The sequence below is a fragment of the Phlebotomus papatasi genome, chromosome 1 (assembly GCF_024763615.1).
Source record: "Phlebotomus papatasi isolate M1 chromosome 1, Ppap_2.1, whole genome shotgun sequence".
Taxonomy (NCBI): domain Eukaryota; kingdom Metazoa; phylum Arthropoda; class Insecta; order Diptera; family Psychodidae; genus Phlebotomus; species Phlebotomus papatasi.
In genome coordinates, this window is record NC_077222.1 from 107,993,000 (window position 1) to 108,006,815 (window position 13,816).

At 34.3% G+C, this 13,816-nt stretch overlaps 1 protein-coding gene across 1 annotated transcript in view; it reads right to left on the minus strand.

Annotated features, from left to right (window-relative positions):
• Positions 1 to 13,816, minus strand: part of LOC129799134 (band 4.1-like protein 5) — a 29,152-nt gene that overhangs the window by 9,958 nt on the left and 5,378 nt on the right. Inside the window, exons 2-4 of the mRNA XM_055842797.1 lie at positions 6,315 to 6,462; positions 6,027 to 6,203; positions 1,013 to 2,287 (exon numbers count right to left, since the gene is read on the minus strand). Of these exons, the coding sequence (XP_055698772.1) occupies positions 1,013 to 2,287; positions 6,027 to 6,203; positions 6,315 to 6,462 (1,600 nt within the window). The remainder of the gene's footprint in view (positions 1 to 1,012; positions 2,288 to 6,026; positions 6,204 to 6,314; positions 6,463 to 13,816) is intronic.

The following is a 13,816-nucleotide window of genomic DNA, read 5'->3' on the forward strand; positions in this document are numbered from 1 at the left end:
TTAGACCCCTTTTTGTAAAGATTTAGGTTTTTTACTGACCATAATTAGATATTTTTCTGCTCATTTTTAATTTTTTACTGATCATTTTGAATTTTTTTACTGCTCGTTTGTTTTTTGTCAATTTTTATTATAGATAACTTTTATGAACCCACTTAAACTTACAAATTTTCAAGGGGTTCGAGGAAGGATTATGTAAAATATAAAATAATGAAATTTTGAACCCTATTTTTGGAATATTTGGCTTACAGAAACTAGGGAGACTGACTTTTGCCCCAGTCTCCCCTACATCCTTGTTCCAAAGAGCTTTTCATTCAATTAAACTTTCAACTATGTTTTTGTTGTACTGCTTTTGACATAAAGCTCTTGAAAGAAAAATTGTCGTAGCGGCCACCGCCGTCTTAGCATTCTTAACCAATCTTCTGTGTAAAAAACGATAGAAAATTCCTTCTAAGACTGTATGAGCCATCTTTATCATCCAAAAAAAATGTTCCGTAACAAAAGCGAAAAAGACGAAAGAGAAAAGCAAAAAACTAACCAAGACGTTACTCCCTCAATGACGAAAGAATTACAATGATCAAAGATCAAGTGACTATTCTTGCAAAAGAGCTTCAATTCTTGTGCAATTCATTTAATATTCAAAAATTCACATGATAATCAATTGAAGACGAAAGTGAACAAAATAATGTGCTTCTTCACCTGACTTTCACGATGAAGAGAATCATGGAAAAGTGGCAATTATTTCTTAAAATTACTCAAAGTCGATATTGAGTTAAAATTCGAGCACATTATGCAATGAAATCAATTCGACCGGTGAATTTTTAATAAGTTATGAATAATTATACTGTGAACGATCCATTCGCCCCCAAAACAAAAAAAAATCGGCCCATAAACCGCCGAGATATAAATAGTAATGTGATATGCAAACTCTGCGAATCATCAAAAATCAAATCTACTTAAAAATTCCTTTTTGGGGCCAATAAAAAATTGTTCAATGGTTCCAACAAGAACTTACCTTTGAGAATGTTGCACTTGATCTGCGAGGGAGGCAATGGTCCAGCCATACTCGTCACTTTCGTCTGATTGTTTGGCTTCTCCGTCCCCGAAGCCAACTTCTTAAGTGTGTCAGTGTTGCTCTCGAGATCGGAAGTTTTGTTGATGGTCACACGGATGCTGTTGGCATCATTGAGGGATTCCTGAGCGTGCATAGCTGCCGACGTATCCTTGGCTATCGTCTTCAGAAGATTATCAATGTGACTATCCCTCTCAGAAGATGCTCCACTCTTAACACTGAACGCCGAACTGATGGAAGCCTTCCCGAAGGAACTGTGATGCGTTGCAATTTTGTTGTATCCCTCATCCTTGCCAGATTCAATTCCCCCCTTCCCAAAGGACCCACCCGATGCAGCCCCTTTGACCTTTTCTGTGTCATCGGCCGAAGAAGCTGAGGATTTTGTCGAGCTTCTGCCCAGGGAAACAATTCCATTGAGCAGAGCACTGTCGAGACTCGTGGGCGCATAATTCTGTATCACAGTCTGAATCGATGGGGAAGGAGTCACCGAGACAGACGTATTTGTCTCCTCCGTGGACACTTGGGGCTGCTCCGATGGCGTCTGGGGCTGTGCTGTGGACTTCTGTCGTTCCCGCAACACGTGAGATTGACGCCTGGCGAAGCGCTGAGAAGGACGCCGTTCAAACTGAACAGTTCTCCGGGCACGGCTCTGATGGGCCGTCTGGAATTCTGTCTTGCCCGAGTACCTGAATCTCGAGCCCATCCGGAAGAAATTCTGCCTGGCTGAGGGTCCCTTGACTGGCGTTCTCAGCCTGAAGAAGGCATGATGCTCAATTGCGCACTTCCACAGATGCTTGCATGCCTTCTCATTGTACAGTCGGAATACAAAAGTATGCTCCTGCTCCTTGCCTTCATCATCATCCTCCACCACCACCAGCGTCAGTTTCTTCTTCTTGAAGTCCAACTTGCCGATTTTAGGCCAGAAAAACAACCCAATCTTCTGGGCACCCTCAAATACCAGAATTCCCGTTGGCGTGAGACCCAAATGGTACTCACAGCCATCCTTTCCCAGCACCGTGTGCATATCCACGCCGTACATCTCGAGACTCTTGGCCCGATTCAAATAATTCATCTCAGCCTGAGCCGGTGTAAGGCCTACGCACGTCTTGTACTCCTCCAGAATCGCAATCTCCATCTCTTCAGTCTGATTGGGCACAAAACGAAATTCCGACACTGTGGCCGGTGTATGGACGGCATCGTCAAAGTCACCCAATTCAGCTGAAAAGTTTTAAATCATTTTAATGAAAATTATTTTTTAGGAATTCTTTTGATGCTCAGGATAAGATGGGGTAATTTGGAATCATTTTTAGGACATTATGCTTATCCGTTCATAAACAGTTCTTAACCATTTGAAACCGATTCAGGCTTGTTAGGGTTTCAAAGACCTTTCGAACAAATCCTAATTTGTCCGAATCGCTTGAGAAATAAGCTATTTTTGGAGCTTAGATAGTTGAAATTTTGAGGTATCGAAAATCAAGGAATTTAGTTGGTGAAACCATTTATTTTCCGTCTAGCCTAAGACTTCATTTAAATAAAATAATTTTTTTTTTTAATTCTCCATCAAAAGTATTGCAAAACTTGCAAAAAACTACTGAAATTTTTCCTACACTAAGAAAAAAAAACTTTAGAGTTAAAACAACTCCGTCGCGGAGTTGAATTAACTCTAAGAATATCGATGTATTGTATTGTATTGTATTGTATTGTATTTATTTTTCATTACCATTAATTATTACTCTTTTTTGTTGTAAATTTTAGTAAGTTAAATTTAAAACAACTGTACGTGCGAGTTGAATTATCTCGTCGAATATCAATGTAATTGTCATTTTTTTTTCGATGTAAAATTTCATCTCGACTGAAGTATATGCTTAAATGTTTTCGTTTTGAGAATATACTTCAGTCAAGAAGATTTTCGTCTGATAAAGTTCATATGAAACATTAATTAGAAATATGCCTTAACAGTGTCTTCAAGAAGACATGTGCAGTGTATCATTATGTGATATCTCTGAATATGGGGAATTTGAGATCAAGAAAAAAATTAATAAAGGAATTGATAACATAAAAAACATAAAATTTCAAAACCTATGAATTTTGAGATTTGAAAAAGAGTTATTTTTAATTCTAAAAAAGAATTACATATTTAACTCTTAATACGAGTTATTTTAACTCTTAATACAAGTTATTTTAACTCTTTAAACGAGTAATTTTTGCTCTTAAAAAGAGTTATTTACACTCTTTTGTCATGTAAATTTTAAAACAAAAAAGTTGAAACAACTTTTCTGAATAGTACACCCAAATAGAAGTAAAATTAACACTAAAATATAGTTAATCGAAAATCACAACGAAAAAGAGTTAATTTAACATCGATTCGAGTAAGTTTTACTCATTTATTTTTCTGAGTGTAACTATTCAGATATCAAATTTTAACCCTAATTGATTTTTTTATATTTTTTCAATTTTTATATTGTGGTCTAAAGTTAATTCTCGAGCCATATTTTCCAAAGGAAGCCCAAAGCTGTAACCTCGACATGGCCAGAAAGAAGATAATTTTTGGGAATTAAAAAAAATATATTACAAGATATTGTTGCGATTTGCCGCAAGAAAAAATTTTTCGCCTTTAGACTAATAATGCTTACGAGCAACGCAATATACAGTTGCAAATAACAGAGTGAACCATGTCATTCGAGAATTTTTAAAGCTTTGTTAGAAGCTAAAACTCTGGAAATTTGCCAAAATTATTTCTAGGCGATTTCTGAAAGATGCACCCCAGTTTACACCCAGGGTAATCTTGTGCAATAGAACCTCCTATTCCTCGACCTATAAAGATTAAGATTAGGATTAAGATCCTGCTTATGAAGTGGTTCTAGGAAAATAAAGTAAAACATAGTAGATCAATACAAGAGCTAGAAACTAATCACGCCTTCCTTTCGATCGTGAGGCAATTGAGAGTGATTGTTAGGGGTTAGAAGGTTTTACTTTCTCCCTTTTATATATAGGTGATGGAAAAATTAAAGTTCACGACCAGTCGGAAGTAGAGAGAGAGCGAAAAAATCTCTAGGAATATCTCTTCAATATGGACATGATTTTTTCTAGTGTGTAGAGGCCGTTACATATCATAATTTAATTAATCGTTTGATATGTCACCGATATATCACTCTCAAGATGCGTAAAATTACTTTCCAGCGAGCATAGTTAGCTGAAATAATCAGTGTTTTCATCACATTTTTGCTGAGTTGATCAGCAAAAATATGCTGAGCAGTCAGCAGTTATCGAACAAAAACTGTTCACCAAATATATGGAAATGGAACTGTTTCCCAGTTAACAAACTTCAGCAGAAAATACATGTTTTCACCTGAATAGAAGTCGGTTAACTGTTACTGTTACTGTAAAATTTTCAGTAATCAAAATCTCTTCAAATACGGCATTCTAGAATGAGAATAGAGAAAATTGGAGGGACACCACATAACACGGGGTAGCACCGAACACTGCAATTTTTTATTTAGATATTAGATTTCAGTGTATGAGACCTGTATGATTTCATAGATACTAATGGGGTGGTTGTCCACTGAAGAAATGGCAGTTATGGTCCAAGGAGGTTAGAAATAAATATCAGTGTTCGGTAGTGCCCCATTTTCCCCTACCTCAGAAGTTTAATTAGCTGTAAAAGATACACTTCTTGTAGGTGTTGACTGGAAAATCAAATTATAATTACTTGCTCTAACGAATTGCACGGATAAAATACATTGAATCTGCACCAAGGGAAAACGCGCTACCTTCGGAAGACTTAAGCTTCGGACAACTCATTTTTTCTGTTTTCCTTATGGATTTGACCAATGGCTCTTTTCAGGAAATTTGATGTACTGGACTAGCTATTAAATTAAATGGGTCAAATTCATTAAAATGTGTTGAATACAGAATTATTTGCATAATACCATTAAACTGCAATTCATGAGACTTGATGAGCATTTCTTAATTGCTTAAGTTCCGTCTTCTTAGTATTTCAGTTCAAATTAACGACTAATCGGTTCCTCAGCGCCCTCTATTATTGATCACATAAAACCGCAATGTCCCAGAAACTTCATTTATTAACACAAGTGTTTATTAAAGTAGAATTTGTGGAATAAATCACTATTCATAATGAAGACTTCTAAATGAAATTCAGTGATTTATTCGCAGCTTTTGTCTGTTGCTAATGGGCGGAAAAATTTGCAAGTGTAAAATGGAAAAAAAATGAAAGTAAAAAATACTAAAAGTTTTACGATAGAATGGGATCTTTAGAAGTTTTCCTCATACTTTCCCATTGCCTGCTCTTAAGAGTCCCATTAATAAACATTTCTGAGTGGGTTTAGAGACTTACTCGATCTACATTTAACCCATGCCATTAAAGATAATAAATAAGGTAGTTAAAAAACACTTTAAAAAAATCTATTATTATGCAAAAAATTGCGGGAGAAGTAGACCAGCGCGATATAGGTCAGGTCTCTATTTTGTTTTTTTGCGCTGAAAACAATTTTGCGGAATCGCAGATAATGCATAAATTACCTCGAGGTCATGAATTTTCTCTCTTTTAAAAATGTTTGACCATGGTTAACAGTGAAAAAATTAGCAAATAGAAGCATGTTTGTGCTATCTGAAAAATAAATTGACAGCTTAGGTGTTTTATGCACTTGATTAGCCGCCGTATCTTGATTTTTCAATAAACGAATAAACGAAAAAATCACTGACAATATTGAATTTAGCAAGCAGTGTGAGTAAATAATAGTGATAAGATAGTAAACGTGACATTGACTCGGTATGACACTCAATCCGTATCAATATTCAATTTGGAAAGATCTCCCTGGCCACCCGAAAAAAAAGAGAAACACGAAAATTGTCACTATCGGAAATTCTTCTGGGAATCACCCTCGTAAATTTTCAAAGGACAAGGGAAAAAAATTAAAAAAAAGATTTTTTGACCTACATTGAAGAGCGAGAGCTGAGAGTTCGATTGCTTTCGGAGTGTCACACTCGAGGCGTCCATCGAGGATGTCCTGCTTGAGCTGCAGGAAGAATTGATACCTGGTCAATTCCTCACGCAGCGCATTCGGCTCCGATGAGTAGAATTTCACTTTCAGTCGCAATGTGTACGGTGAACCAACTGCAGAGACACAAAAAGGAAAACATAATCACGTGTATTGTCAATAAATTTTCATTGGATTGAGCCTGAACAAAAAAAAAATGAAGGTGACACGGATAGATTCCTACGCACTTTTAACTTGTTTCTTGACAGCCTTCGTGGGATCCAACCAATGCTTGACATTATTCGCATCAGTATACTGGAGTCCAAAGTAATCCTTCTCGATGAGATCCAGCGAATAAAACACTTGCTCGTATAAATCAATCCCCATGGCTTTTTTCTGCAAAAGAATCAACAGAGAAAGGAAATGCTTTGAGACAAGAAAATCTCTATAAAGGAATTAATATCTCAATGGAATGACACGGTGTCTCAATCAATAAATGTCGGAGGGTCTTTTTATTTTCTGTTCATAAAGAGAATGCAATCTTGTTTTGTGATCTTATATAAAGATTACTCAGCTCTTTCACAAAAGCTTTATAATATTTTTTATTTAAAAAATATGCACATCAATGTTTTAAACTATAAAAAAAAACAATGCAAAAGCAAATAAATAAGGTAGTATAGAACGAGAGTATCAGTTTCACCATAATGATAACAGTCATTTTGATGATTTTTTCGGATAGCTTGTAATATCGGCCAATGTGCGCGAAACATCGGACACTGCAAGTAATTTAATAAAAACATTTGCCATGGAGTTTAACTGAAAAAAGACTTTATTTACTTCACAAAATAAGAAATATTTCACGGAATTTTGTGCAGCTTTATAGCACACGAATCTAGACGGGATTCGAACTGTACAGGATGGCAGAAAAAATGCAACAAGTTTCAGAGCGCATAGCTGTTAAACCGCTGGTGACAATAGTTACATATTTTGCATAGTGGTAGTTCATTTTATTGACTACAAGCCTACAAAAGCAGTTTCGATAATATTTTGTCATTTTTTTTTAAAAACCGTAATAGAACTCAAACGTGACAATTTAATGTCACTATATTTAGCAGGAAACACGAAAGTAACTATCGTGAGGGCTCTTCAAAACCCTGAATGTAATTAAACTTTTCGTTTTTCGAAACATAACTTGGTACAGGGATACTAGTCGCATTTTAAAAAGTTTTGGTGGAGCTCTAAAAAAATGTTTCATCGCTAGTCATCATCCTTAAAGTGAAGAAACAAATTGAACGAAATCTGCGTCACATCTGCAGATAAACGATCTGTGAGATGCATAGATCGCAAATAACCATGAAATAAATATTGTTAAAGAACCTCTATATGAAGCCTTAAAAATCCTGAAAAGGACGAGATTTCATCGATCCTCAAAAAAAAGTTATGATCTATCAACGAAGAAGTAAATTCGCTTGCACGTTCATGATCAGTTCCAGAATGTCATTTTTTCTGATAAGAAAAATTTTCAATTGAGCAATAGTTAGTTACTGGAAATTATACTGGAAGGAGTGTTGGAGTTGTGAACAAACAAAAATTTTAGTAAGAAGTGGAAGTTCGAAAAAGACTCGACAACGTCGCAGAAATCACGCGCCAAACAATATTTGGCTAAAAACAACATTTCGCACTTCATTTATCGAGCACAATGATCTCTACGATTCTTGGATGCAAAATCATTTAACTTCTTCAAAAAAGGCATTTTTTGGTCAAGGTTAAGACTAAAAAGTAGCAAAGTATCGATAATCTGAAGACAGCCCTTCCTCGTTAATAGCAGGACATTCAGAAGGTTGACATCAGATCATAGTTCAGTCATAAGATCATAGTTCAGTCAAAAGTAGATCATATTGAATAAAACCGATAATATTCTAAAATTTTGATGTATGTACTACCATTTTGTCTTTATTTCAAAAAAGTAAAAAAAGGATATAGCGCTTTAGTTCGATGTATTTTTTTCAGCCACCCTGTAAATAAGGGAAGTGCTCATAATTTTGGACAGCTTCTAATTTTGGACACTTTGCGGGTAAAATTGGACACTAAAAATTAATTGATTAAAATTATGGATTTTTATTCCAATATTTGATAAATAATGAATTTCATCTACATATTTGTTCTTTTTGGAAGATTTTAATACTAAATTCGTTGAATTTTGAATCTGATTTGAGTTAAAATTGTTTTGTTGAAAATTCAGTGTTAGCAATTGCTTACGAGAAATATGACAGAACTTCGTGTTTACTTTAGTCTTATTTAGCTTTAGTGAGGTACGAACAATGTGTCTTCGTTTTTTGGGTGATATTATAAAATATTCATTGAATATTGTGTTGATTCACGTTAATGGTGATTTGTACATTTGACTTGAAGTGATATTTGCCTTGTATATAATTTATTTAATTTGCTCTCAATTTATAATATAATTGAGAACAGTTGTCAGCGTCACTCATGGAAAAAAGCAGTGCCCTCGCGCGGAGAAAAGTGTTATAAATTTTGGCGATTAGGGGGAAGTGGAGCATCTTTGAAATGGAATACTTTTGAAATTGAGCTTTTTCATCCTATTTTCGAATGGAACTGAACCTTATTATCAGATAATTTAGCTCCACAAAGCAATTGTGAAGGTGAATTGTATGATGATAAGGCTAAGTTCTATTTAAAAACGAGAGAAAATATATCAATTTTAAAGCTTTCCCAATTCAAATAGGTGACCCACTTGCCCCTAATCGAGAATTTAGTAAAGTTCATTACCTTTATCTCCGCGAGAGGACCCTGCTTTTCTCATGAGTGGGTGCTGGCAACTGTTCTAAATTTTATCTCAATATCAAATTCAAGTTCTTAAAAAGTTTGATAAAATTGAATAAAATTTCAAACTTAAATGGAATATCAGATATTATGAGATATTTTATGGCAGATAGGAACAGTGAAAATTATAAAAAATAATGCGTAAAATTTTCCATCAATCTTTCGACATATGTAACAAAACAAAAAATAAGAATGTCTTCTCATGTAAATTTTAATTTTGATGGCATTTATTGCAATCAGTCGCATTGAAATATGCACAGAATACAAAGTTCCTAACTTTCTCCTCTTCAATATTATTCCTCAAAATGATTAAGCAGCAGAAATCTTGGCAAACTTCCCATTGCACTTTTACAAGAAATTGAGATAATCCAATAATTCACTTCAGAAGAAGCCCAATAAATAAAAGATGCATTAATTAAAAACATTCGCACTCGTAAGTTAAGTTGAATTGTAAATTTTGTCATTAGAATTTTAAATGGTCACACATTCATTTCCAAGTTGGATCATTTTGACGCTTTCTACACTTGCTGATTCAACCATCAATATCATTTCCCTCATTCTTACGTGTATTTTATAAAGTTTTTCCATGAAAAAAAAGAGTCCGAAGTATATTGTAGCACTCTCGGTTGATTTTTTTCTACCTCAGTGGAAAAAAAATGTCTGATTCAGCTTGAAAATCAATTAAGAGAACTGATAAGAATGTTCTTCACGTGGAATTTCAAATATTCCCACCTCTCTTCAGACCACCGGCTGCTCTTTCTGACCACTTTTCCATTGGGGGTTCTTGATGGTTTTGCGTAGGAAATTGCTGACTTTTATTGCTTTTCAGCAAACAAGAATTGACGTTGAAAATGGATGCGTGCGAATATCACTAAATTATTCATGTTTTATTGTACTCTAGCACTTTTTTTTCTCTCTCTTAAACCTCTACAACTATTCTTTGACTGGCGATGTGCATTCAAATAATTTTACACCACATATACACCATTATACAAGTAAAAAAAAGAATTATGCATTATAGAAAAATGGTGGGAAGCATAATTAATTCTATTTAGTACAATAAACTTTTTTTTTGTATTCTTGTGTCTCCCTCTCGTCTATTTATCATCAAATAATAAAAGCATAGTTGAGTGAAAAATGAAGTTTCTGAATTGACTTTTTAAGGGCCTCTATCTACAACAGAATTGCTCTCACCAAGCAAACACGTACAATTTATGACAAATTTTCAAGTCATTTGCCTCTCTCTTTTGCCTAGTTTTCCAATGATGGGCAAACTTTGGCAGCTGGTTATGCAGCATGTAGAGTCAAATGCCCACTAATTGGCCATATCATTCTTTCTGACCAAGTGACTTAAAATCACTGTTTTTACGTAAATTGCATAATAAAATGATTATTTTTGGCTTGGAGGAATTTTTTTGGTCGATTTTAATTACAAAAAACGCTTAGAAGGTAATAACTAAAAACCGGACAGTCCTAAAAGTCGGACACTTCGAAAGTTGGATTATTTAAAAAGCGGCTTCAACACTTGAATAAATATGAAGTTGAGCAGATCTTTAAGTGTCCGCCTTTCTAGATTTTCCCTTATAGGGTAAAATTTGAAATTCCGGACAACTTGGAATTCCGGACAAATCAATTTAGAAGCTCAGATTTGATGATCTAGTAATAATAATAACAATGATTTTCGTCTCTCTGTAATTTTGTTAATCGATTTCAATTATTTCCAAAAACGCTTTTAGGATAATTTGCTAAAAGTCGGACAGTGCTGAAAAACGAATAAACCGAAAGTCGGACTACTAGTAGATGGCTTCAGCACTTGAATAAATACGAAGTTGAGCAGTTCTTTAAGTTTCCGCCTCTCTAAATTTTCCCTTATAGGGTAAAATTTTAAATTCCGGACAACTTGGAATTCCGGACAAATCAATTTAGAAGCTCACACTTTAATAATCTAGTAATAATAATAATAACAATGATTTTCGTCTCTCAGGAATTTTTTTGGTCAATTTCAATTAATTCCAAAAACGCTTTTATGGTAATTTACTAAAAGTCGGACAGTGCTGAAAATCGGACACACCGAAAATCGGACTGTGAAAAGCGGCTTCAACACAGCAATAAATATGAAGTTGCCCTGCTTTTTTAAGTGTCCGTCTTTCCAAATTTTCCCTTATAGGGTAAAATTTAAAATCCTGGAAAACGCTGAATTCCGGACAAATCAATGTAGAACTTCGGACAGTGCTTACAGTCCGAACACACTGTAAGTCAGAGGTGATCTGAGGGGTGCTATAACGCCTAACTTTAGGGGCACTATATTGCTAGTCTCCGCAGATAGATGGGGTAGTGAGGGGCCGAGGAAATCTCCCGAAGATGTATACGAATTGACTACCTCAGTCAGCCTTTACCATTGAAGCTAAGAGGAAGCCGGATTCGTGAGTTCTCGAGGAAGGGCAATGGAGGCTCATTCTGGGAGCTCCAGCATATTCTGGTGTTAGGTCTGTAGCCTTTGTGCTACAATAGTTACCAAATCTTCACTGTTTACCAAAGACTGACCTTCTGAATTGGTTTGTCCGGAATTCCGCGCTGTCCGGAGTTTCAAATTTTTTCCTATAAGGGACAATTTGTAAAGACGGACACTTAAGAAAAAGCATAACTTCATAGATATTTGTATGCTGAAACCGCCTTCCATAGTCCAATTTTAAGTATGTCCGGATTTAAACACTGTCCGACTTTTAACAAACTACCTTAGAGGAAGGTTTTAAATGGATCTGACTAATTAATAAAGGTCTTTGCGTCATATTCATTAAAGATCATAGCAAAAAATCGAATGATATGAAACATAAGCTTCAAAGCTTCCCCTAACCAGAATTCAAGTATTATTCAAGTCTAAATTTTTGCTTTCAAGAGCTCTAGCTCAAAAGTAGTACTTGAAATAAATGAAATGAAAATGAAAATTAAATTGTCCAAAAAATTAACAGATTTTTGATAAATAACCATCAATTTTTCCTAAAGTATCCAAAAAGGGGCATTTGCCCCTATCGCGGATTTGTGGCAACCACGAATCTATGAAGAAGAATAAAAATTGAATAGAAGATGCGGAAGATGTTCAATTTTGATCTTCTGCAGTAGCACATTTTCTCTGCTGTATTTTGATTTTCACCAATTTCTTTTTATTATTGTATTGATTTTGTGAAATTGGAAATGTTGACCAGAAGACTTTTGTGCACACACAAACCACTTTCTTGCCCATGTCTTTATTTATGGCGAAAGAATACCGTTGCATAATTTACAATTGCTTCTTATACCATATTTTATCTGTGTATTTTTGTTCACATATTTTTTCTTCTTTTCTCGTATATTTCGCGCATGCCAGTCAATACTCCAACAGCTGTGAAGAATCTTCCTCGTTATACACATAATTGCTTAATTACAGTAGCTGTTTATGTATTACTAAAAAGAGTTATGCGTTTTTTTTTTGAGTGTTGTTATAAAAACACTTAATAAGGAGTTGTTAGAAGAGCTTGGGAAAACTCTCTAATATTGAGGTTGATTGTCTTCACACTTTATTATCGTATATCGTTTAATTTAGGGAAGGTTTCAAACCCAAGGAGGTGAAGAAAATAATTAGAATGTATATCTCAAAATGTAGAGATCTGAAATCTAATAAAAATTAGCCCAGATAAGCTTATGGTAGCCGAGATTCTTTACAAGAAAGAAAACGGATAAAATTAGCAATTAAATTTAAGATTTAAAATCCTCGCTTAGGGTAAGATGAGATAATTTGGAATCATGTCCATTTTGGAATTAGATTTTTTCACTGTTTCAGATGGCCAAAGAGAGAAAAGAAACCACGAAGAAGTACAAGACTTTACATTCAAAAATACTTCTTCATAATTTTCTTTTTCTCTTTGATCATCTGAATCAGTGATAAAATCTCAAAATTCCAAAATAGACATGATTTCAAATTACCCTATCTTACAGAAGTGTTATTAGACTAGAATTTCATGTCACTGAGGTTATTTACACCATCGTATTAGATTACGATTAATTCTAATTGCGGTTATGATAACAGAAGTCTAATTCCGCTTCCAGGTACAGTTGCATAAAATTAAAGTAAGTTCCGAACATCATAAAAACATAATATGGCCTAAATTTTAATTTATTTCTACACAATAGAGGAACTGTACCAAATTTCGGCCAGCTTGCAATTTCGCCCACATCTTCGACGAACGAAACGATGTGAAAAAGACTTCAGAAGAATTGCAGAAGGGCAAGGAACTATTAGAATAAAGATGGCCAAAACGTTATGCAAAACTTTGTCTATATTTTTATTCATTTAAAAACGTATTAAGAATGGTTTTAAAGAAAACAAAGACGATAAACTATGTACAAGGTTCCAAACCACACTCCTTAAGAAGAAGTAACCCAAAAAATCATTTTTTACTAAAAAATATTACATTTCAACCTTAAAACTTTGACGCTTACATGGAACTATGCCGAAATTTGGTACAGTTACACTACACCTTTGTACTACTGCTCTAGTTTCCTTTTCTCTGGATAAAATGACAAATTATTTATCAAACATTTTATACTTCATAAAATAAAAATTGATGAAGAGTGCTTGCTGAATTAGCAAATCGAGGCCGTATGTATAAATAAATAAATATTTAATGTAAAATATAATAAAATATAAATAATAACTAGTAAAAAAATATGGAGGTAAATCAATAATTTTTACTGTATAAACGACTAATAAAAATTTAGATTTGACAGTCAGTAATAAATAAATTTGATCAGTAATAAATTTAGAACCTTTATCACACGTTTCTTTTTCTTTTTAACATCACAAAAAATCAACTTGATTTATTTCTAATTTGGAGTCAGTAAAAGCAGTGATCGTGATGTAAATTTTGGC